This window comes from Narcine bancroftii, chromosome 5 (assembly GCF_036971445.1).
Source record: "Narcine bancroftii isolate sNarBan1 chromosome 5, sNarBan1.hap1, whole genome shotgun sequence".
In the NCBI taxonomy this organism is placed as follows: Eukaryota; Metazoa; Chordata; class Chondrichthyes; order Torpediniformes; family Narcinidae; genus Narcine; species Narcine bancroftii.
The window spans coordinates 188,496,310-188,518,278 of record NC_091473.1 but is presented as its reverse complement, the minus strand read 5'-3'; the positions used below and the strand labels follow the sequence as shown (position 1 = coordinate 188,518,278).

At 43.2% G+C, this 21,969-nt stretch overlaps 1 protein-coding gene across 5 annotated transcripts; it reads right to left on the bottom strand.

The window, feature by feature from the left end:
• Positions 1-320: 320 nt before the first annotated feature.
• chtopa (chromatin target of PRMT1a) lies at positions 321-21,908 on the bottom strand. Of its 5 annotated transcripts, none has more exons than XM_069940277.1 (6): positions 21,778-21,908; positions 13,099-13,180; positions 10,244-10,394; positions 7,425-7,590; positions 5,243-5,365; positions 321-898 (listed from the first exon to the last, which is right to left on the bottom strand). In XM_069940277.1, the coding sequence occupies exons 2-6, from the start codon at positions 13,161-13,163 to the stop codon at positions 693-695; spliced, it is 711 nt and encodes a 236-aa protein (XP_069796378.1). In that variant the 5' UTR covers positions 13,164-13,180; positions 21,778-21,908; the 3' UTR covers positions 321-692. The 5 variants fall into 5 exon arrangements, with proteins under 5 accessions (XP_069796378.1, XP_069796376.1, XP_069796377.1 ...); XM_069940275.1 differs by lacking the exon at positions 21,778-21,908 and adding an exon at positions 21,596-21,771; XM_069940276.1 differs by lacking the exon at positions 21,778-21,908 and adding an exon at positions 21,596-21,771 and having other exon boundaries at positions 7,425-7,587.
• Positions 21,909-21,969: the final 61 nt, after the last annotated feature.

The following is a 21,969-nucleotide window of genomic DNA, read 5'->3' as shown; positions in this document are numbered from 1 at the left end:
CTACAATGCTGGGACACCAGCTGCAGCCTAATCCTCGCTGTTCCCTTACCTCTCTCTCCCTTCCTCCCCAAACATGGGGGTTGGATTTGATGGATTGCTGGTAGCACAGTAGCATTATCCTGCGATGAAATTCTTAATCAAACCCTGCAGCACCCCACAGATCACCAGCACCCGTGTGCTTTGAAACTGCAGCCTGGATAATCAAGAGCATTTATCAGTCCTTGGAACTGTCACAACCCACTGATCAAAGACCAGAAGGGAGATGACAGAAAAATAAACAAGCACATTGTCTGCAGAGAGAGAAAAAACAAGAGCAAAGCTTTCGAATTCTAACATTTTATGATAAACAGCTGCCACCACAAAGTGGCAGGTTGCTAATGGAATCTCTAATCTAAAAACAAAGGGTCTCCAAGGAAAGAGAAAACTTTATACAGTGTCATGATCATCGGGCAGTGGGAAAAGAAGAGTATCAAATGCAACTGTGAACTTCACAAAATGTAAAAAGGATAAAGAAAAGCAATTAAAAAGCGAAACCCTTGAAGTCTGCCCGTTTGTCAGCAGTTCCAATCAGCTTATTTCTTTCCTGAAAAGTCTCCATTTTAGTTTTTTGCCGTTGTTTCCTGGGGTGCTTCCCTCCCCAAATTCAAGTTCAAATATGATTCATAAAACAAACATCTCCCAGATCGACACTGCTAATCATTGGCTTCGCCATCAGCTTGTGCCATGTAAGCATCAAGCTCTGCATCAAGATGGCCCTTTGTCTTTGACATATATGCATCCAGTTGATTGTCCAGCTGTTCTCTGGTTAGTGGGGGACGGGTTGCTCCTCTTCCTCGCCCTCTGCCTCTGCCCCGGCCTGGGAATCCTCCTCTGCCACGACCCATCATTCCGCCACGACCTAGAGACACAATTAAGCGACTCATCATTTGGTTGGGATGAGATTTTGTTGTGGCGCTGCCTGTAAGGAGTTTGTACATTGTCCCAGTGTCTCTGTGGGTTTCCTCCAGGTGCTCCGGTTTCCTCCCACCCTTCGCAAAATTTATGGGTGTAATTAGGCACACGTGCTCATGGGCTGGAAGGGCCTGTTACCGTGTTGCATGTCAAAAAATTTTAAAAATATAAAATTTCAAGAGTTGGTTAGCGTGTGGGGCCTGCTCTTAAAAATGGAGGCAAAGCTCAATTAAATTATAAACCTCTTAACATCTCTGGCAAAGGAAACTTTAGTCAAAGTAAAACTTGTGTATATACGGGACTGGGAAAAAGCTTTTTAATTCCTCAAGTATGAGCCATTATTCAGTTAGATCACATCTTTCCATGTAGCTTGGCAAGCCAAAAAAGTTGATCTTTTGTTTCCAGCTGTTGTAGACCTTTTTGAAAGTGGTTTATTTTTGTGTGAACCCAGGGATGTGTGCTGGCATTTCAGCTGGAATCAGTAGGGAGGAGTTAAGAAACAAACTTGTACACCATAAATCGGCAGAGAATAGAACATCACAGAATAGTACAGGTCCTTTGGCCCATAACATTGTGCCAACCCATATATACCTACCAAAAAAGACTAAACCCTCCCTCCCCCATAATCTGCTATTTTTCTTTCATCCATGTGCCTATTATTCCAGTGCATTCCAAGCACCCACAATTCTTTTTTATTAAATAAAAGTACCCCTGATGTCTGTCCTAAACTTTCCTCCCTTCACTTTGTACAGATGTCCTCTGGTGTTTGCTACTCCTGCCCTAGGAAAAAGACACTGGCTGTCCACCCTATCTATGTCTCTCTGAATCTATTAAGTCACTTCTCATCCTCCTTTCTCTTCAAAGAGGAAAAACCCTAGCTCTGCTAATCTTGCCTCATAAGACATGTTTTCTAATCCAGGCAACATCCTGGAAAATCTCCTCTGCCCCCTCTGTAGCTTCCACATCTTCCTGTAATGAGGTGACCAGAACTGGACACACTATTCTAAGTGTGGTAATATCGGAGATTTATACAGCTGCGACATTAACCTACAACTCCTGAACTTAATCCCCCAACTAACGAACCTCAGCATGCCAGAAGCCTTCTTAACTATAGTATCAACTTGCACAATGACCTTAAGAGATCTATGGATTTGGTCCTGCCACACTATTAAGTATCCTACCATTAACCATGTTCAAGTTTAAATTGAAAATAAAGGTCAGAAATCTAGGGCTCGTCTCATTCTCCCCACACCAGGGTGGAAGATGATTATACCTTCACCTTCCATGGTATTGCAGCGGATAGAGCTGAGGTGCTCATTAAAGCAATCTCCCAGTCTGTGCCCAATCTCTCTGATGTCAAGGAGACCACAAATGCAGTGGATGATCCTCGCAGATTCACAAGTGAAATGTTGCTTCACTTGGAAGGACTGTTTGGGGCCCTGAATGGTGGTAGGGAGGAAAACGTGGGCACAAGTGGAGCATCCCCTGCAATTATTGGAATGTCCCAAGGGGACAATTGGGAGGGAGGAGTAGACAAGGGAATTATGGAGGGAGCGGTCTCGGCAGAAGGCGGGAGGGAATGTGTCTAGTGGTGGGATCACGTAGTAGGTGGTGGAAATGGCTGAAGAGGATGGATTGATGTGGAGGCTAGGGGTGGTAGGTAAGCACGAGGAATCCTGCCCTTGTAGCAGTGGAGGGGGCCAGGGAAGATGTGTGGGTAATGGAGGATATGCGAGTGACTGCTGTTATTTATAGTAGAGGGAAAGCCACATAGTTTGAAGGAGGAGGACATCTCTGATGATCTGGCATGGAAGTCCTCATCCCGGATGGAAATGGAATGGAATCCTTACAGGGAACAGGGTGGGAAGAGGTGTCATCGAGGTAGCTGTGGGAGTTGATGGATTTATTGAAGCTGTCTGTCGAGAGTTTGTCTCCCGAGATGGAGACAGGAGAGAATTGCTAGAAATAGACCATGCGAATTGGAGGTCAGGGTGGAAGTTAGCAGCAAAGTTGATGAAGTCAACGAGCTCATCAGGAGTATGTGAGGCAGCACCAAAGTAGTCACTGATGTAGTGGAGGAAGATTTGAGGGGCTTTGCCTGTGTAGGGTTGTAGCATGGATTGCTCCACATAGCTAACAAAAAGACAGACATAGCTGGGGCCCATGCAGGTACCCGTGACCACCCCTTTGACCTGGAGAAAGTGGGATGAGTCAAAGGAGAAATTATTGAGGGTCAGGACCCATTCTGCTAGCCGGAGGGCAATGATGAAGGAGGACTGGTTGGGTCTATTGACCAGAAAGAAATAAAAAGCTTTGAGGCCTTCAATATGGGCAATGGAAGGATTGGATATCCATGGTAAACACGAGGCAATCAAGTTCAAGGAACTGGGATTTGTTGAAGTGATGGAGGGCTATGAAGTGTCCCAGATGTAGATGGGGAGAGACTGGACTAAGAGGGACAAAACAGTCAAGGTAACTTGGTGGTGGGTAGGACCACATGGATCTGTTGGGACCATTGGGTTTGTGGTTCTTGGGTAGGAGGTAGAAATTGGAGGGGGGGGTGTGGGGAGGAGGTTCAGGGCTGGGAAACAAGGTTGGAGGCTGTGCCAAGGAGGTGACCAGAAGTGATCAGTTCAGAGATGGTGTGTGATACAGTTGTTTGATTTTTGGTGGAGTCCTGTTGGAAGGGTAAGTAAGGTGTCTGAGAGTTGGCATCTAGCTTTGGCAGAAAGAGGTCAGTGCACCAAATCACAAGAGCGCCACACTTGTCTGCAGATTTGATGGTGAGGTTCGGATTGGTGCAGAGAGACTGGATGGCCAAGTGTTCTGAGGGTTGAGATGAGAATAAGTGAGGGGAGTAGTGAAGTCTATGGTTGATATCACAGTGGCAGTTGGAAATATAAAGGTTCAGAACAGGCAGATGTCTGGAACGAGGTGTCCAGTAGGAGGAAGAAGGGTTAAAGCGGGAGAAGGGATCTATCGTTGGGGGTGGGGTGGAGAATAGTAATTGTGGAAGGAGGCATGGAGACAGAGCCAATGGAAGGTTATTTTTTTTTTAAAACAGCAAGATACAGGCAAATTTGGCTCTACGAGTCCATGCCACTCAATTTACAGCCTATTAACTATAACCCCTGTATTTTCTTTTGGAAGGGTGGGAGGGAACCAAAGCCCCCAGAGGAAACCCACACAGATAATGGGGAGAACGTACAAACTCCTTACAGTCAGCGCGGGATTCGAACTCAAGTCCCAATCACTGGCGCTGTAAAGGCGTTGCACTAACTGCAACAGTTCAGCATCACAGTATGCGCAAAACTCATTATGGTGTAGGGGGAACAAAGCAGAGGCCTGTACTGAGGACAGCACATTCAGTCTCACAGGGGATAGGGGGGGTTCAATGGGGTAGGGGAGGAAGATGGGTTCAGGAAGTAGGAGGTAGGAATGATCCAAGGGAGGGAGGCAAGAGTTGGGAAAGTCAGAGAATGGAGGAAGAGGCCCACATGCTCCCGCAGCCAGGGTTTGAGTTTGTGATAGAGGCCCTGTCCTGCATGTCAGAGGCCAAGGTGGAAACCCATGTTCAAGTAGGCCTGGAAGTCATTATCTCAGAGGAACTTTCCTGGACCAACACATGAATGTCATGCTGAAAGCACGTCAGCGCCTTTACTTCCTCAGGAGTTTGCAGAGATTTGGTATAACATCAATAACCCAGAGCAAAAAGTCCTGCAAAAGGTAGGGAACAAAGCCCAGTACATACAGACAAAACCTTCCCCACCATCCAGAACATCTGTCTACAGGGAATGCTGCTGTCAGAGAGCAGCAGCAATCATCAAGGATCCACACCACACAGGACATGGTCTGATCCTGCTGCTGCCATCAGGAAAGAGGTACAGGTCCCACAGGACTCACACCACCAAGTTCAGGAACAGCTGCTACCCCTCCTCCATCAGAACCCTCAACAACAAACTCAATCTGGGATTCATTTAAGGATTTGTACTTTGCATATTTATTTTCTGTATTGTAGCTTGTTTGCACTTCCTTGTTTACATTCCTCTCTTTTGTATACATATCTTTTAATGAGTAGTTTTTAACCGATAAGTAGAAATTCTGCCTGGGCCACAGGAAGAGGAATCTCAGGGTTTTATGCGATGTCATATAAGAACTCTGACAATAAATTTGAAGTACTTCCAGTTCTTCCCCTGCTGGAAACCTGCTCAAAAACTACCAAAACAAACGTTTGCAGTGTCCTAACGCCCAAATTCTATGACACCCTCCTTCAGTCAATTCCAACACTCACCTCTGCCACTGATTCCTCCCCGTCCAGGTGGCCCACCCCGGCCCAGACCTCCTCGGCCTCTCATTCCACCCCGCTTGAGCCCTAATCGTGGGACTCCACCACGCCCTCGGTTTAAACCCTGACCTACAAAGAGAGGAAAAAAACAAATATTAGATCAACCTTCCATCTCTTCATTTGCTTCATAGACATGAAATACAACCAAAGACCAGTGAAGGAGCAACTACTGGGAAAGTACAGTGAATGGGAAAGAGGATGGAAAGAATTCTGGGGTCAGTCCTTAAATGTTTTAAATACTTTTTAAATGAACAGTACAGCATACTGAGGAGAACTTTAAATCGTCAAACTTAAAAATGAGCCAAGACATGGAATGCAGGACTGACCAGAAGCACCCCCAGGGATTCAGAGAGAAATAGATTCAAACATCCCAACAAGATGCTGTATGGAGGCAGGGAAGAGATACAAATTAGCACCAGTCCCTGCCTTGGTGTTGACAACCCCGACCCAATCCTGTCATTAACTCCAGCTTGTGGAGCATCTCTGCCATCACCCCCTGTCCAAACTCTTAACCAGAGTTCCATGGACATTGAAGAGCACCTCAGGGAAGCAGCTTGAAGAGAGCAGATGTATTTAGTTATAATTGCCAAGAAAGGGTAAACATCCAGGATAGGGTTTTTTCTTCAAAGAAAAAGATGATGCTGTGACTTGTAGTGAGAGGTTAGGGGTTAAATGGTGTCACCTTTAATTGCCATGCTTTGAAGTATTTGGACACCTAAGGAAGGGAAATATCTAATTAATTGCCTTGCATGGATGTGGTTCCAAAGACTTCATGTATTGCTAACTGCTAAAGGCAATTATTTGATGCACTGATAACTGCTAAGGATAGTGTGCAAGACCAGCTACACACTCATTTGTAACTGCATGCAAATATCTCTCTTGTTCCCCTCGGCCCACTTGGGTCTGGAGTCTCCGACTGTTTGGTGACATCTGCATGCAGAACAAGAGTAAAATACGAACGTCGGTAGATATCATGGTTGAAATCAATGCTGGAGAAACTCAGGTCAAATAAGATATACTTTAAAGAGCAAAGATAAATAACCAATGACAAAAGGCTCAAGTCCGAAACATCTGACCTGCTGAGTTAATCCAGCATTGTGTTTTTACTGTAAAGCAGAACAAATAAAGTGAAGATTTGGACTTTGGTGAGTGTGATAGATTGATTTGGCAGCAGCAAAAAAGGAAATGTTTTAATTTTTTTTTAAAAAAGGGACCCATGTATACTTTTTCTATACAGAAGTTTGTAAATTTGTTCTCTTTTTGATCAATGTAGAAAAAGTACTTTTTTTTTAAAGCAAAGAATCAGCTAGCATTACTTACATTTATTGGCTTTGACAGCAGAGACAGCCCAGCAGAGGCCAAAACAAAAGCCAAGGGAAAGCTGGGTGCTGCCAAGGCAAAAAAAATCTTAAAGCCTCATTGAGACCTGGTTCTTGAAACCCCAGTATTCCATTAAAGCCAACCACTGGCACATCAAATGCATGGTAATGCATTCAACTGGGCACTATTCCACTGTCCAGCACAAAGCAGTTCCACATGACAGGACAGCCTGTGTCTACACCCCACAATCTGATTATCTGTATCCCACCAACTCTATTTTCCCCTTTCCAGGCAGGATTGAGGGTACACCACTAAATTCACCAGGACCCCCAATGCCTCGTCATTCACACCTGGAGGCAATCAAACCAGGCTTCCTGCAAATATCAGGGTCAAGTCTAGAAAATGCCTCTTTGCAACAGAACACGTACACTTTATTTTTCTGGGTTTGGAAGGGCTAGAAAAGATGGAGAAACAGAAAAATAGTGGCGATTGAGGGGCAAAGGACCTACATCTGTGGGAGAAAAAAAAACATTTAACTCTTTAGATTTAACTTGTAGCAATGGAACAAAGGCAAAAGTTTGCCTTTAGCATCCTTGAAGTATCAGCCAATTGGGTACTTTTGATTTGCTATGATACAATATATTGTGGTCAACCTCCTGCCTTGATTATTCCACCTGGGTCCATGCACACTGATGTTACAAAATAGGTCAGCCACTGCATCCTTCCTGTAAACTGAACACACTAAACACCTGAGTAATTTAATACAGTACCATGAAAAACAGCTCATGACCAGCACAGCACCACCTACCTCGAAGAGGAAGGCCTCCTCTCACACCACCTCTTCCGCCACGACCTAGGCGCACACCTCCTCTTGGTGATCCCCGACCAACAATGGGTCCGCGAGCCAGCGCCCCCACCGGTCGTCCCAGTCTTGCTTGAATGTTGCTCTTACCTAGTCGCTGTTTCAGACTCTTCTGGGCCATAAAGTTACACAATTAACTTTTTTTTTAAAACACTGAAGCAGTCAGAGATTCACCACACACTGCTACAGCGTGCGCCTTACAAGATGGATCTCTGCCAAAGGTAGGCTCGCAGCTGACAAGGGCCACCCCACCCAAGAGCAAGCAGGCATCATGAATGGGGTTGCAAGATTTCAATCCTGCTGGCACTAGCACCCAAATGCCAGCAGGGTTGAAATCTTGCAACCTCCAACCCTGCTGCCATGAAGCAAAACATGGCCTCAGTTCCCATTTCACATAGATCTGCGTTAATTCCTCCAGCCTCTAAAAGTTGTTTGAGACCGTTCATACCCCAAGGAAATAAGCCACTCCCAAAAACAGGAGTATTTTCTAAGATGCAAGAAGCCAAAGGTACAGATACTCAGAGATCCATCCATGTAAATTAAGATTTTGTGCTCAACTACAGAAAGAAATAAAATCTTAATGAGACACAAGCCTTCATATCTGGAAGATTAGAAAACAAGGGGGTGTGGGGGTATGCAGAGTTTACTGAACACCACCCTTTGGAAACGATATACAGTAAAACCTGTCATCTAGAATTCAAGCAACTGTCAACCTCAAGAAACCCGCAAAAACAATCAAGGAAAATAAATAAAAATTTAAATAAAAACAAATACAAAATTAAATAGGTTCAAAATAGTATTCGTTCCCTGAAGTGGATGCGAGAACAGTTTAGCTCAGGGTGGATTTATGGACCAGACTCAAAGGGCCGAATGGCCTGCTTGTTCCTTTCTCTTGTGATCGCAAACCCTTTGAAGATGGGAGCAAATATTGAGCCAGCGGAGTGCCTTGGTCGTGGTTTGCTTGTAGCAGTTGCTTGAATAAAGTTGTGTTTGTAAAAAGGTGTTGCCCAGGATGAAGAGCTAGTTGATGCTGCTCACTGTTGGGCCAATTCTCTTAAAGTGTCTCCTTATCCCTGCTTAGTAAGAGTCTTTATCTATATTAGTTTATTAAATATTAGAAAGGATTTATCTGTAAACTTGGGGTGGGAGGGGTTAATTTTCTGTAATGTAATTGTTAGTCTTTTAGAAGGAACCTGCATATGCAGCTACGTTAAATGTTTTCAAAATGTTACTGAAAACAAACTAAAATGCTTTAAGGTTCATGTATTCATGCAAGTGAAGTTTGTTCTGTGTAAAAATAGTATAGTATTTTGGCCTTTAAAACTTTATTGCTAATGTATTAGTTAGGCATTGTAAAAGTGAGTCTCAAGCAATCAGAAAACTCAATTTTCTGGCATTTACCATTAGCTGCCAAATACCAGGTGTTTTACTGTACTGGTCTTGGAAGGACTGCTGCATGGATTTACCCAGAGACCAAGTGCTGAATGCCACAAATATTACAGTGTTACTTTTAAGATTAAGCAACAAGTTGGGAAATATCTTTATGTGCCAATGGTGGCATGGATTTTAATTTTAATCCAAGTGATATGTAAGGGTTGTGCAATCCCAGCAAAGGTAGATCTACAAAATCAGGTCTTGGCTCAACCTTGTAAAACCTGAACAATGGAATGGGCTGAAGGATGCATATAATAGCTCAAGTCTTATCCACCACTGTGCCTAAATTATCACAGAAAATCCTGTGAAGTGAGAGAGAACAATCTTCATTCCAGTTTTTCCTCAGTGAGTTTCATAGCCTCTGTGTAAACAGAAGTCTGTTAAGAGATTCAGCAACATGCAGACTATAGATTCTGTCAATTAAGCAAATGAGAGCTGTAACATTTGTTCTGTTAAACACTCGAGTTGGTGGGAAAATTATTCTTTTTGATAGAAATGGCAACAGCTGGTCAAATGGACAATGTGGACACCTGGCCTCCAAACTCCAGTACTTCCCACGGAGCTAATAAGTCTCCAAGCATCAGAGTCTGGTGCTCTCCAGCAAACCTTGCTGTTAAGGGAAATCCCATGTGATGAATGAGCATAAAGTTCACAAAATTGTTAAAATTCAGAATGAAACCACTTAAATGGAGTTCCACCAATTCACATACAATCCTCCCAGTGTAGCATCACCCTGGTAACCAAACAAACCCTGCACAGAATGAATCGGAAACTCACCAAGCCTTCGACAATTTGGGTGCTTTCTGTTAACATGTAGAAAAATGTTGGATGTGTCAATCTTGAGACTTGGGCACTACTGAAAAGTTTTTTTTTCAGGCGCTATTTAATGCCAATTATCTCCAATCCTCGACTTTCCTCCCATTACACACTGTGGAAACGATGCAACATCTCTATTCATTTTGGAAAAACTCGTCAGAGAAACATCCTGATTCTTGTGATGGATCAGTAACCCGAACGTTTATTTCCAATACTGGACAGTGAGCATTGATAATCCTGCATTAAAATACAGTGGCTCCCAGGAACCAATGCATAGTCAGTCCGGATAATTCAAATGATTCGGTGCGAGTGCAGGCTCCCGAATCCATTTCCCCACAGATAATTGTTTGCCATCTGATCTTGGTGAAGTCATCATATGCTTCCCTCCAGAGGGGGAAAGAGACCAATCTCAACAACGCTTGCGTGTGGCTGGAGAGCACAAGGCCGTCAGGAGTAATGGTGCATGCCATGGGAACTGGGGAAAGGAAAATGGTCACCGGGAAGTTGCTGCTCACCTGCTTCAGCTTCAGAGCAGCCTGGACAGAGGGTCTGTTCTCCATCTGCTGCGCTAACCGGCGGTTTCTGGCACTCGCCAGCTGCTGTTGCTGCATCGTTGCACGGATGCTCACGGTTGGAGGCTGTTTGTTCTTCAGCATGTTGGTAAAGCTTCAAGGTTGAACAGAAGTGGTTTAAACAGGTTTAAATACACACAACTCTTAAAGGCAACTCGAGCCCCTCAGCTATGGTGCCCCAGTTCCCAGTGATAACCTCTTTTCTGTTTAGAGACAAGTGGCACACTGTTTTGGTTGTTAAATGCATTCACTCCCTTGCAAGTCTGGGGTTGCAACCATCGCAGGTGTGTTATCAGAGAGAAAAATGCAAGCATACAATAGCAGAAAGAGAAAAATCAAGAGAGCAAGGGAAAACACTGGCTCCAAGGAAAGGAGGGATAAAGTGAGCAAAGTTAGTTGGAGAACTGAAAGACACAGCAATAGCACAAAGCATTAAAAGAAAGTAGTACGCTTCAAACAAAATGCACCATTTCAGAACCGCCCACTCAAGGCATCAGCTTTCCAAATACCAAATTCTACAGGGAGGCAGATATTTACAATTCTGTGCTCTTTCTGATACAATCACCAAATGGACTACACTCAAAACTACTGAAGTTTATCATTTGCAACTAGCGCAAGAGAACCAAGTAGCAAGACCTTCATCAACCTCGGTGAAAGTTATTAACTAGTTATATATTCATAAAATCGGTTTTTAAAAACCAACTAACCAGATGAGTTTAACAAGGCTTCAAAACTGGCCTTCTCACAGGAGTGAAGATAACTAAAGGAGTGCATTGATCTACAGGTACAGACATCCCAATTGCTCTAGTTCACATCAGCAAAAGGACAGAATATTACAATACACTAATTTCAGATCAATCCCGAAAGGACATCAGTTTCCCAAATAACAGCAAATTCTCCTGAAACAACTAGTTAAGCCAGAGGTTGATAATTGGATAGGTTTCCTACTTTCTTTCCGGGAAAGAAAGCTATATACTAAATTAGTATAAATAGGGAAAAACCATTTCATTCAGGGGGACAATGGCTCCAGACAGATTCCCCCCCCCCAACTCCCCAAACCTTTCTTAGTCAACAGCTATCAACAACAGCTGTTCCTTTCACTGTCTTGGTCATCTCAATCATTACCCATTCTCCACATTTGGCCCATTCCATGGGTGAAGTCATTCCCAAATGGTTTTAACATAGAATAGCCACAATTTCTGGCCTCCCTTTATGCTGAAAATCTCTCAATATTATCCCCAAAAAACTTTCCAAAGATCAATCTATTTCCACCCCTCCACCAAAGAGGAATAAGATCCAAACGGTTCAATCTTTTCTGACTGCATAACATCTAAATTCTGGTATCATTACAGTATTTATTTTCTTGCTTTGTCAACTTTTAGTAATGTGCACCTCTGCTGGTAGATTCCAGACTTGTCACTTTGTTGACTTTGTATACCTCAATTATCCACAGGACTAGTATCCTTCAACTTATTCAAGGTTATTAGAAAATCTCAACAAACAAGATCCATGATAGCACTATCAGTTATCTTGTTACTTTTTCCAAAGAAATCAATAGAAATTACTTTCCTATTTGAAATCACACTAACTTCAGTTTCCAGGCACTGCTTCCAAAAACATCCACCATCATCAATCTCTTTGAAACTTTGATAAACAAGTACCCATTTATTCAAATCTGATTGTATTCCCCACACCTTTTTGCTTTCCTATTTTCATCTTGTCTTTTAGTGGGGCAGAATTCTCCTCTACTTTATTGCATATGTTTTCAAATTTTTTGAGTGAAACACATGATTCCAGTTTAGATCACATTCTCCTTAAGAATCAACACCCCTCTCAAAGTTATTATCTTGCTTTGAAACTCACTTTCCTGTGATTATTTTTTTTTAATTACTCTCTACACGCCCCAACGTTCCAAATATCAAGGTTGATGAGATCTCCTCTAATTAAGCCTTTTACAGGCTGAGCAGGATCCTGCATTCATTGGAAAAACTTCCTTCCCACTTTTTCTTCCTTTTCTCTCCACGTTCACCATCCATGAATGGCCTGCTCAGCTCATAAAAGAGTAATCGCTTGTTTTACTAATAAGCAGTCAAAGCCTTCAGTAAAACTGGGTTAAGAATAGTTTATTATAGCAATTAGGAATGGAACTGTTAAGCCAGTGGAGTAAAAAAATAAAGTTGTAAGAGCTGCATACCATCAAACACCTCTCCATCTATGGAGATGGCAGGTCATATTTACAATCCAAGCAGAAGAAAGGAATCAGTTCAAAATGAAAGCGGAAAAAAGGTTATAGAGCAGATTTTGTGCCACTTACAAGACCTCCAGATGTACACAGGAGGGCTTTGGACTTCAATCACAGTGCCCACCAGCTGCCTCTTACAGACCAGACCACACAGCTTAGCTCATGTGTCCATCATGGACAGCACAGGAGGCGGTTGCAACCCAGAGTTTGTGTTCAAATTTATCAAAAAAAAACCTCAAGTATATGAAGGATAAGGATGTTCAAGACCATGCCGGCAATCTTACAACTAGTGTAATTTCCATTAAAATCACATTTTTACAATCAGCTTGTTCTTATGTTCAGTTCAACAGCCCTGCATCATCACCATCCTTCTCCAAAAAATTCTTTGCACCTGATAACTGCTTTATTTAAGTGCCATCAACTACTGCAGCAGCAATATACAAGAAGAGTAATAGTCTCCTATGATGAATCCCCTGGAAATCATTGTGCACTTATATATCCTTTAATTGCTAATCAGCTACACGAGTGGCACTTGAAATGCTGCCGGCTGCCTCACCGCTCATTCAGTGACATCTTGGTTGTGCTTTTCAGCACAATCTTTGGTGTTGATGGGGCAGACATTATGAGACTTTGATGGTCTGAAAGAAAACAACAAATCATGCAATTAGCAAACTGATTGGACCAGTAATTAATAAGCAATGAAAAATAAGTCACTGTAATTTTTCAATGTCACTACATGCCTTACTTTACACAATCAATAACAACCTCTGCCATGTTATTTCAATAACAAAAATAATTATATTCCCACCTAGACACCAAGATTATATTGTATTGGCAAGTACACACCCAGAATTAAATGATTACAAACCAAACCCATCAGTACCTACCTGTGTTATAGTAACAGGTAAATATCCAATAGTACTGTGACCTACACCACTAGGATGATGTTCATGTACACAGTTGCAGACTTGCACTCCGACTGTATGTCACAGATTTTCCCAAGGTTATTATGGCAGAAATCCCCCTTAACAGCATTCGTTTCAGAAGGTGCCTATTTTCTCAACAACAGTTGTATAATTGCAACTCAGCCTGCAAAGTACACATCCCACAATTGAATGAAAAAGGACAATTTTTAAAAAAAGGGACAACATATCTGGGGCAATATTTGCATATTTCATTCAAAATGAGAGAGCAGAGAGAAAATCATTAAAAAGAGCAAACTGGTTCCAACAAACCTTGTAAAACACTAGTTTGCCCAAAGCTATTGCATCAAGTTTTGGGTGCCACATTTTAGGAATGGATGCAGAATGGTCTCAAAGATAAGTTTACTGTCAGGTACATTCTACAAAGTACAGATGTATCGATATTCTTACTTGCCGTAGAAAAAAAATAGAAAAATTTAAAAAGAATAACTTTTAATAAGTTATCCATAAAAACAGTGACTTTGGAATAGTCTTTGTGGCATTAGAGCAGTCCTTAATCAGTTTGACAATGGGAGGTTCAACACCTGCAGCTGTGGGAAAGAAACTGTCATTTGACCTAGAAGTCCTGGTCTTCAGCTTGAAGGCAGCAATGAGAAGAGGTAGTGACCAGGACAATGGGGGATAATGTTGGCTGTCGTCTTGAGGTGATTCCTTGCTTAGATGCATTTAATGGATGGGAGGTGAGGCCTGTAATGCTCCTGGCTATGTTTGTCATATTCTGTATTTCTTGGGAGTCAAATTCCCAAACAAGGTTGTAATGCAACCAGTCAGTTCACTTCCCATGGTGCATCTGTAAAAATTTGATAAGAGTATTCAATGACATGACAAATCTACTCAATGTGCTGGCTCCAGGAAAGGTCTTCTAAGATTATGGACTCCCACAAACTTGAAGGTTCTAGTCACCCCTGCCTCTTGGCCTCTCCAGTTATTCAGACAACAATAATGGTGTTGTCAGCAAATTGCTAGATGGAGGCAGAGCTGAATGAGGCTATGTAGTCAACAGTGAGTTGGCATCTGCCATTGACCTGTTGGGTCAATAGAGAGAATGATGTGGGTCCAGGTCCTTTCTGGAATAGGAGCCAATTCAGATTTATTGTCAAGAGTACATACATGACATCACATACAACCCCGAGATTCTTTTCCTATGGGCCAGGCAGAATTACCACTTATCAGCAGTGCAAAAAAAAACTGTACACAAAGAAATGCAAACTCGATGTGCAATTCAGAGGAAATAACGCACAAAAGTAGAAGTCCTTAAGTCACTGATTGAGTTTATTGTCGAGTCTGATGGTGGATGGGCAGCAGCTGCTATTCCTGAAACTGGTGGTGCAAGTCTTGTGGCACCGACATCTCTTTCCTGACAGCAGCACTGAGAACAGAGCGAGTGCCAGGTGATGTAAATCCTTGAAAATTGCTGCAAAGTTCCCAGTGGATGTTCTCAATGGTGGGGAGAGTTTAGCCTGTGATGACCTGGGCTGTGTCCACTACCTCTTGTAAAGCTCATCACTTGGAGGTATTGGTATCCCTGTACCTGACCGTGATGCAGCCAGTCAGCACACTTTCCACTACGCATTTGTAGAAATTTGTCATACCAAATCTCCGCAAAATCCTGAGGAAGTAGAGGCACTATGTGCTTTCTCCAAGATGCTATTAGTGTGTTGGGTCCAGGAAAGATCCCCCAAGAGAGTGACTCCCAAGAATTTATCTCCACCTGATTCCCCAATGATCATTGGATCATACATCTCTGGTTTTCCTTTCCTGAAGTCAACAATCAGCTCCTTGGGTTTGGTGACAATGAGTTCAAGGTTATTGCTGGTTCACCATTCAGCCAATTTTTCAATATCCCTCCTGTATGATGACTCATCGCTTCTTTTTATACAGTGGTATCATCAACAAATTTGTAGATGGTGTCAAACTGAGCCACACAGTCATAGATGTAAAGTGAGTACAGCAGGGGGAGAAAGATCATAGCTATGTGGTGCTCCAGGAGATGTTCTTGCCAATCTTCAGGTTGTGGTCTAGAAGTGAAGAAATCAAGGATCAAATCACACTTCGAGTCCCATGTCTTAGAGTTCGATCAGTTTTGAGGGGATGGTGTTAAATGTAGCCATAGACCTGTTGCTACGATTGGCAAATTGGAATGGATTCATGTCGCCGCTCAGACTGGAGCGGATATGCTTCAACACCAGCCTTTCAGAACACCACTGTTGATGTGAGTACCACTGGTCAAGTTGATGTGATGCATCAGCAGCCTCTCCAAACACATCACCATCAATGTCAAAGCCAGTAGCGGATGGTTTTGGAGGCACTTCACTTTGCTCTTCTTGGGCTTGGTGGTCCTTTTGAAGCAGATGGTGACCCCGGACCACTGAGGCTACCTAAAAACAACTCTGGCCAGTTGTTCACACAGGTCTCAAGTTCCAGCCATGACTATGATCACAAGGATCCTGCTGTCGGAGGTTATTTTCATTGGACCAATGAAGGATGATAAAGATGCTCAAAATCATAATATAGACTAGGGGTAGCCAACCTTTTAATTTAGACATACAGCAATGGTAACAGGCTATTTCAGCCCAGCAGTATGTTCTGGGGCATAGGTTAATTGGGCATTACAGATTCGTGGGCCGAAATGGCCTGTTACCATGCGGTATGTCTAAATTAAAAATTAAAAGGTGGGCATCAGATGGGCTATCGAGCTGAACTGCTTCCAAAACAAACTTCATCACTGCATCTTGCTACACAAGAGAATAAACATCAACCTAGATATCAATGTTCTTCAGCCCAGCAAAAGACATCCCAGATATCCCATTACAAACATTCACCATTCATCGCTGAATTGGAACTGACAACACACTGTCAGATAAGGAGGAATTTTAAATACATTGTAACACATGGGATATTCAACACATTTTCCCACAGCCCAGACTTCTCCTTCCTCATAACCTTTTATGCCGTGGCAAATCAAGAGCCTATCAATCTCCGCCTTAAACACCCAATGTCCTGGTCTTCACAACCGCCTTTGGCAACAAATTCCACAGATTTACCACTCTCTGGCTAAAAAAAATTCTTACACATCTGTTCAATCCCGAAGTTGGGCCTTCTTGTCTGAGTCTCTCCCACCATCTTTCTACATCTACTCTGTGTGTTCCTTAAAACATTCAAAATGTTTCAATGAGATCCCCCTCTCATTTTCCTAAATTCCAAAGAATACAGGCCAAGAGCTGTCAAACACTGCTCATATAATCCTTTCATTCCCAGATTCATTCCAGTTAACCTCCTTTGAACCCTCCTCAATGTCAGCACATCCTTTCTTAAATGAGGAGGCCAAAATTGCTCACAATATTCCAGGTGAGACCTCACTGGTGCCTTATAAAGCCTCAACATCACATCCTTGCTCTTGTTTTCTATTCCTCTTGAAATGAACACCAGCACTAAATTTGCCTTCTTCACTACCATCTCAAATGCAAGTTTACCATCAGGCTATCCTGCAAGAGTCCTTTCAGGTCCCTTCACGTCGGGAGATTTTCATTTTTCCCCCCATTTAAAAAAAGTCTGCCTGTATATTTTTTTTAACCAAAATGCATGACTGTAAAGTTTGCAACATCATATTTCATTTGCCACTTCTCTGCCTATTATCCTAATTTGTCTTTCTGTAGCCTCCAATGTTTCCTCTACATTACCTGCTCCTCTACCTATCTTCGTATCATCTGACATTCATCCCATTATCCAAATCATTAATTACAACATTAAAAGCAGCCCCAACACCGTGAAATACCACAAGCAACTAGCAGCCAGTCAGAATATGATCCTTGCATTCCGACTCTGCTTCATGCCAATGCTTTTCCCACAATAGTGTTTCGTGTAATACCATGGACTCCCATTTATTTACTCCCAAACAATGCTCATTTCATCCCAAAAATAAATCACAGAACCATATTTAGACGAGTTGGTTTATATAAAGAAAACTGCAAAAAAAAACTTTTTATATCAGATGGGAGACCACTGTCAATGACATCAAGATCAGTGGTCTATAAAAATTCAAATTTAATAGTGCAAGGTATAACCATATAACAATTACAATACGGAAACAGGCCATATCGGCCCTTCTAGTCCGCACTGATTTAAGTGAAGCTTCACTATTTCCACCTACCTGCTCCCTGCCCATAATCCTTCAACCCCCTCACATCCATGTACTCATCCAACCTCCTCTTAAATGACAAAATTGACCCTGCAGCAACCATCTCTTCCAGAAGGTCATTCCACTCAACCACCCCTCTCTGAGTGAAGAAGCTTCCTCTTATGTTATCCAGATTTGCCACTGAGGAAAAGACATTGGTCAAAGTGACTGTGAGAAGGATATATATATTCAAAACTATATAGAATACTTTAACAAATAGATGAGGTGAGAAATTAATGTTAATGCAAGTAAATAAAAGTTATTTGCTTGTTAACAATGAATCTGCAGATGGTGGGGAACTTGAACAATAGACAAAAATGCTGGAGAAACTCAGTAGGTCATGCAGTTTCCATGGAAAGCAATGGGTTGTCGACATTTTGAGCTGGAATCCTTCATCAGGAAATTGATCTTTCCCCAATGATGGGTTCTCGCCCGAACATCAACAGACTCTTGCTTTTGAATGATGCTGTGTGACCTGAGTTCATCCAGAATTTTTGTGCATTGCACAAAATTGCTTGCACAGAATGTTAAAATAAAAATAATAGGCAAAATTAGTCTGCTGGCTCAGAGTACAAATACAGGTATTCCCCACTTTACAAATAATCGAAATACAAAAACTTGCTTTTACAAAGTAAGCTGTGTTCACTTTTACTAAAGGATTTGAATGGGTTTTTGCTTTTACAAAAATAGCCTCCAATAGTAGTGAACGGGGTTTCACTTTATGCCATTTCAGCTTACGAAAGGTTTCCAAGGAGTGCTCTAGTTTTGTAAAGTGGGGTATACCTGTACTCAAATGCATAGAACCATAGAATACTACAGCATAGAAACAGGCCCCTCGTCTGTGCCAAACTATTATTTTGCCCAGTCTCATTGACCTGCATCCAAACCATAGCCCTCCATCTACCTCACATCAACGTACCTGTCCAAATTTTTCTTAAATGTCAAAACAGAGCCGCAATCACCACCAGCTGGCTGCTCGCTCCACACTCCCACCACTCTCTGCCTGAAGGTGTTCCCCATAATGTCACTTTTCACCCTTGTCTCACCTAACCTCAGTGAAAAGAGCCTGGTTTGGATTAATTTCATCTAACCCACATAATTTTGTGCACCTGTCAAATCGCCCCTCATTCTTCTATGCTCCAGGGAAGAAAATCTTAACCCTGTAATTAAATTCCTCAAGTCTTGGCAATATCCTTGTAATTCTTCTCTGCACTTTCAATCTTATTGATATTTTTCCTGTAGTTAGGTGACCAAAACTGCCTCAAATTTGGCCTCACCAATGTCATGTACAACTTGACCATAACATCACAAATTCTGTATTCAATATTTTTGTTTTATGAAGGCCAGTGTGCCAAAAGCTTTACAATCCTGTGTCACCACTTTTAGGAAATTATGTACCTACATTCCCAGATCCCCCACTCCTCAATGCAAAAAGCAAATCACGTCAATGTGTAATGCAAAGACATTGGAGTACAAGAGTAAGGCAAGGAAGTCTTGTTGCAATTGTACGTTTTTTTGGAAATACATTCAAGTACTTTTCGATAACCTGAGGAGTTATATTTATATATGAAATTAGTTTTTGAGTATTAATCTTCTAAGTATTCTTCTAAGAGGAAAGAGGCAATCTCATTTGAGACTTTACAGATATTTAAAGGAGCACAGATATTTAAGGGAAAGGAGCAATAAAGCAGCCACATCCTCAGGTTTAAAAGACTAGAGAAAGGTTCAATAACAGGTTGACTGTTAGAGGAACAAAAACTTTTGCCCAGAGGGCCGTGAATCATTGGAATCCTGTATGTCAGAACTTTTTTTAAAAACATGAATTAATGGGGAACCTGTACAGGTGAGATGCCCCAGGGCAGATCAACCTCGAACAGATCAGGCCTCAGGGATCAAGTGACCTACTTGAATTTTGTCATGCAAATGCAGCCACCATATAATGTACCTCCAAAACTGAAATCAAGGGAAGTACTGATGAATCAGCAAGATAATGAACAGAAGTTCACATGTTCAACTACATTCTATACCCCACTGATGCTTTATGAGGTTGCTAATTAGATACTTTCTTCACACATTCCTTCAACCAACGATTTCATAGCCTTAGTCATAATAACCAGAAATACTCACAACACAGATTCTCCCCGACGTACGCCTGAGTTCCGGTCTGACCGACCAGTCTGATCTCAAAATGGATGTAGTCAGAATTTCACTGTATACGTTTTATTATTCTTCCATTGGAAGCAGGGCAGTGGGATCAGTGTGGGGGATGGTGGCACGCTGTCAGGAGGGAGCAAGGTGGTGGGATGGTTGTGGGGACGACCAGGAGAGCAGAGCAGTGTGGTCAATGCGGAGATCAACAGCCTGCCACCAGTCCCAACACTGATCCCACTCCCCTGCTCCGCCTCCCCAACAGCCCCCAACGATAGATGGCAGTGATGCTAACTTGTACTGTATTCTTTTCATTCCAGTCATATGTATAGATGATCGTAAGTTGGGAAGAGGCTGTATAATGCCATCAGATTACTGTTATTTTTGCACCATACTAAAGGGATAACCAGCTTTCCTAATATTTGCAACCCCAGAACCCTCGATTTTTTTTTTGTATAGGGACCAATCTGTAGTGCAAGGACAGGTTGCTTGTTGTTAAACTTTGGAATAATCAAGTTAGAGAATGAGGAAGTAGGATCCTGGATAGAAATGGCTAGCTGAAATTATGACCCTTTTAACATCTCGCCGTTGCTCAGTTAGTGTTTCTCAAGTTACCTACCTGGAGTTAAAGAAGAAAGTTTGCAGATGCTGGGGTCGAGTGCAATACACAAAGGGCTCAGGCCTAAAACATTGGTTTCCCTTTACTTCCCATGGATGCTGTGTGACCTGTTGTGTTTCTCTAGCACGTATGTATTGAACAAGTTATCGAGCTCAGATAGTTCCATTTCTTTGTCTGTATTCGGTCCATATCCCTCTAAACCTTTCCTGTGTCAGTGTGTAAATGTCTTTTAAATATCAAATTCCAAGCTATATAAATAACCTTTAATTTGGATTTAGCAGCTTAATTTAAAAAAACACAATAGTGCAGTCCAATTACCATACACACATTCCAGTCATCATAAGTTGCAAGACTCAGATCCAGTCTCAACCTGTGAGCAACCACCAGCCCAAGCCATACCCATCAAACTTTGTCTCGATGAAGGGTTTCAATCCAAAATATCAATTCTTTCCCCCTCTCCCCCCAAATCCAGATGCTGGTCTGCTGCATGTTGTTTCTTGCCCTCACTCCTACGAGTAGCCACAATTCCTTACCTGTAGCCCCAATCACTTACCTTCAACAGAGCCAACACATGTATCTGCACCCAAATTACAGAAATATACACCCAAAGTCAACCTCGCACTCACCAGTTCTGTCACGCAGAGACGCCCATTCATCTACACGTTGCTTTTCCACCCATTTGTATCTTAAACTCCCACAGGGAGCATATCTGAGACCCCTATCAGCCCATGCATGGACCAGCCTCCCCCAGGACGTGACCTCCTCATTCATGGATACAGGTGCGCGAACCAGGGAGCACCAAGAGGACCACAGTGTGATGGCGGGAGGGGGAAGAGAAGGGGTGCAGGAAGGTCTCAAGAGGGGGTGCACTCTCCCCAGCAAAGCAATAAAATGGCGGCGGCAACAAGATGGCGGCCACGATGTGACGTCACAGGAACGACCGTTCAACGGCCGCCGGGTAGAACGAGGTGGCGGCCGGGACAAAGGCACCCCACCTCCACCACCCCGGCCCACCCACCCACACGATGAACCGTTCCGCCTGGCCAAGGCCTCGGAGCGGACGGCGCGCCTAGTAGCACGCCGCGCTAAGTTTGATTCCACCCGAGGCCGTATCGCACCCACTCACCTGCCATGGGCAGAGCGGCGCCATACTGCCTCTGCCGGAGCTGCACAGCAGAGTCCATTGGGGCCGGAAAGAGAAAAAAGGGGAACCAAGACCCGCGGCGGCGACAACACCAAGAGCAGCGGGAAAGAGGAGGGAGAGGGGTCCCAGAGACGGGAAGCCTGCCAATCACATGCCGCAGCCACCTGCCAATCAGATTGGTCACGTGATGCCCGGCGCCCGGCCCCCGTCGCGAAGCGTCCACACCACAACAGCGGGCAGGAGCGGAGATCCTCCCAATTCCTTGCCGCAGCCGCCTGCCGATCAGTTTGATCACGTGATAGGGGCGGTGCTCGTTGACCGTCACGAGGCGTCAATAGCCGACGGAAGGGGCGGGC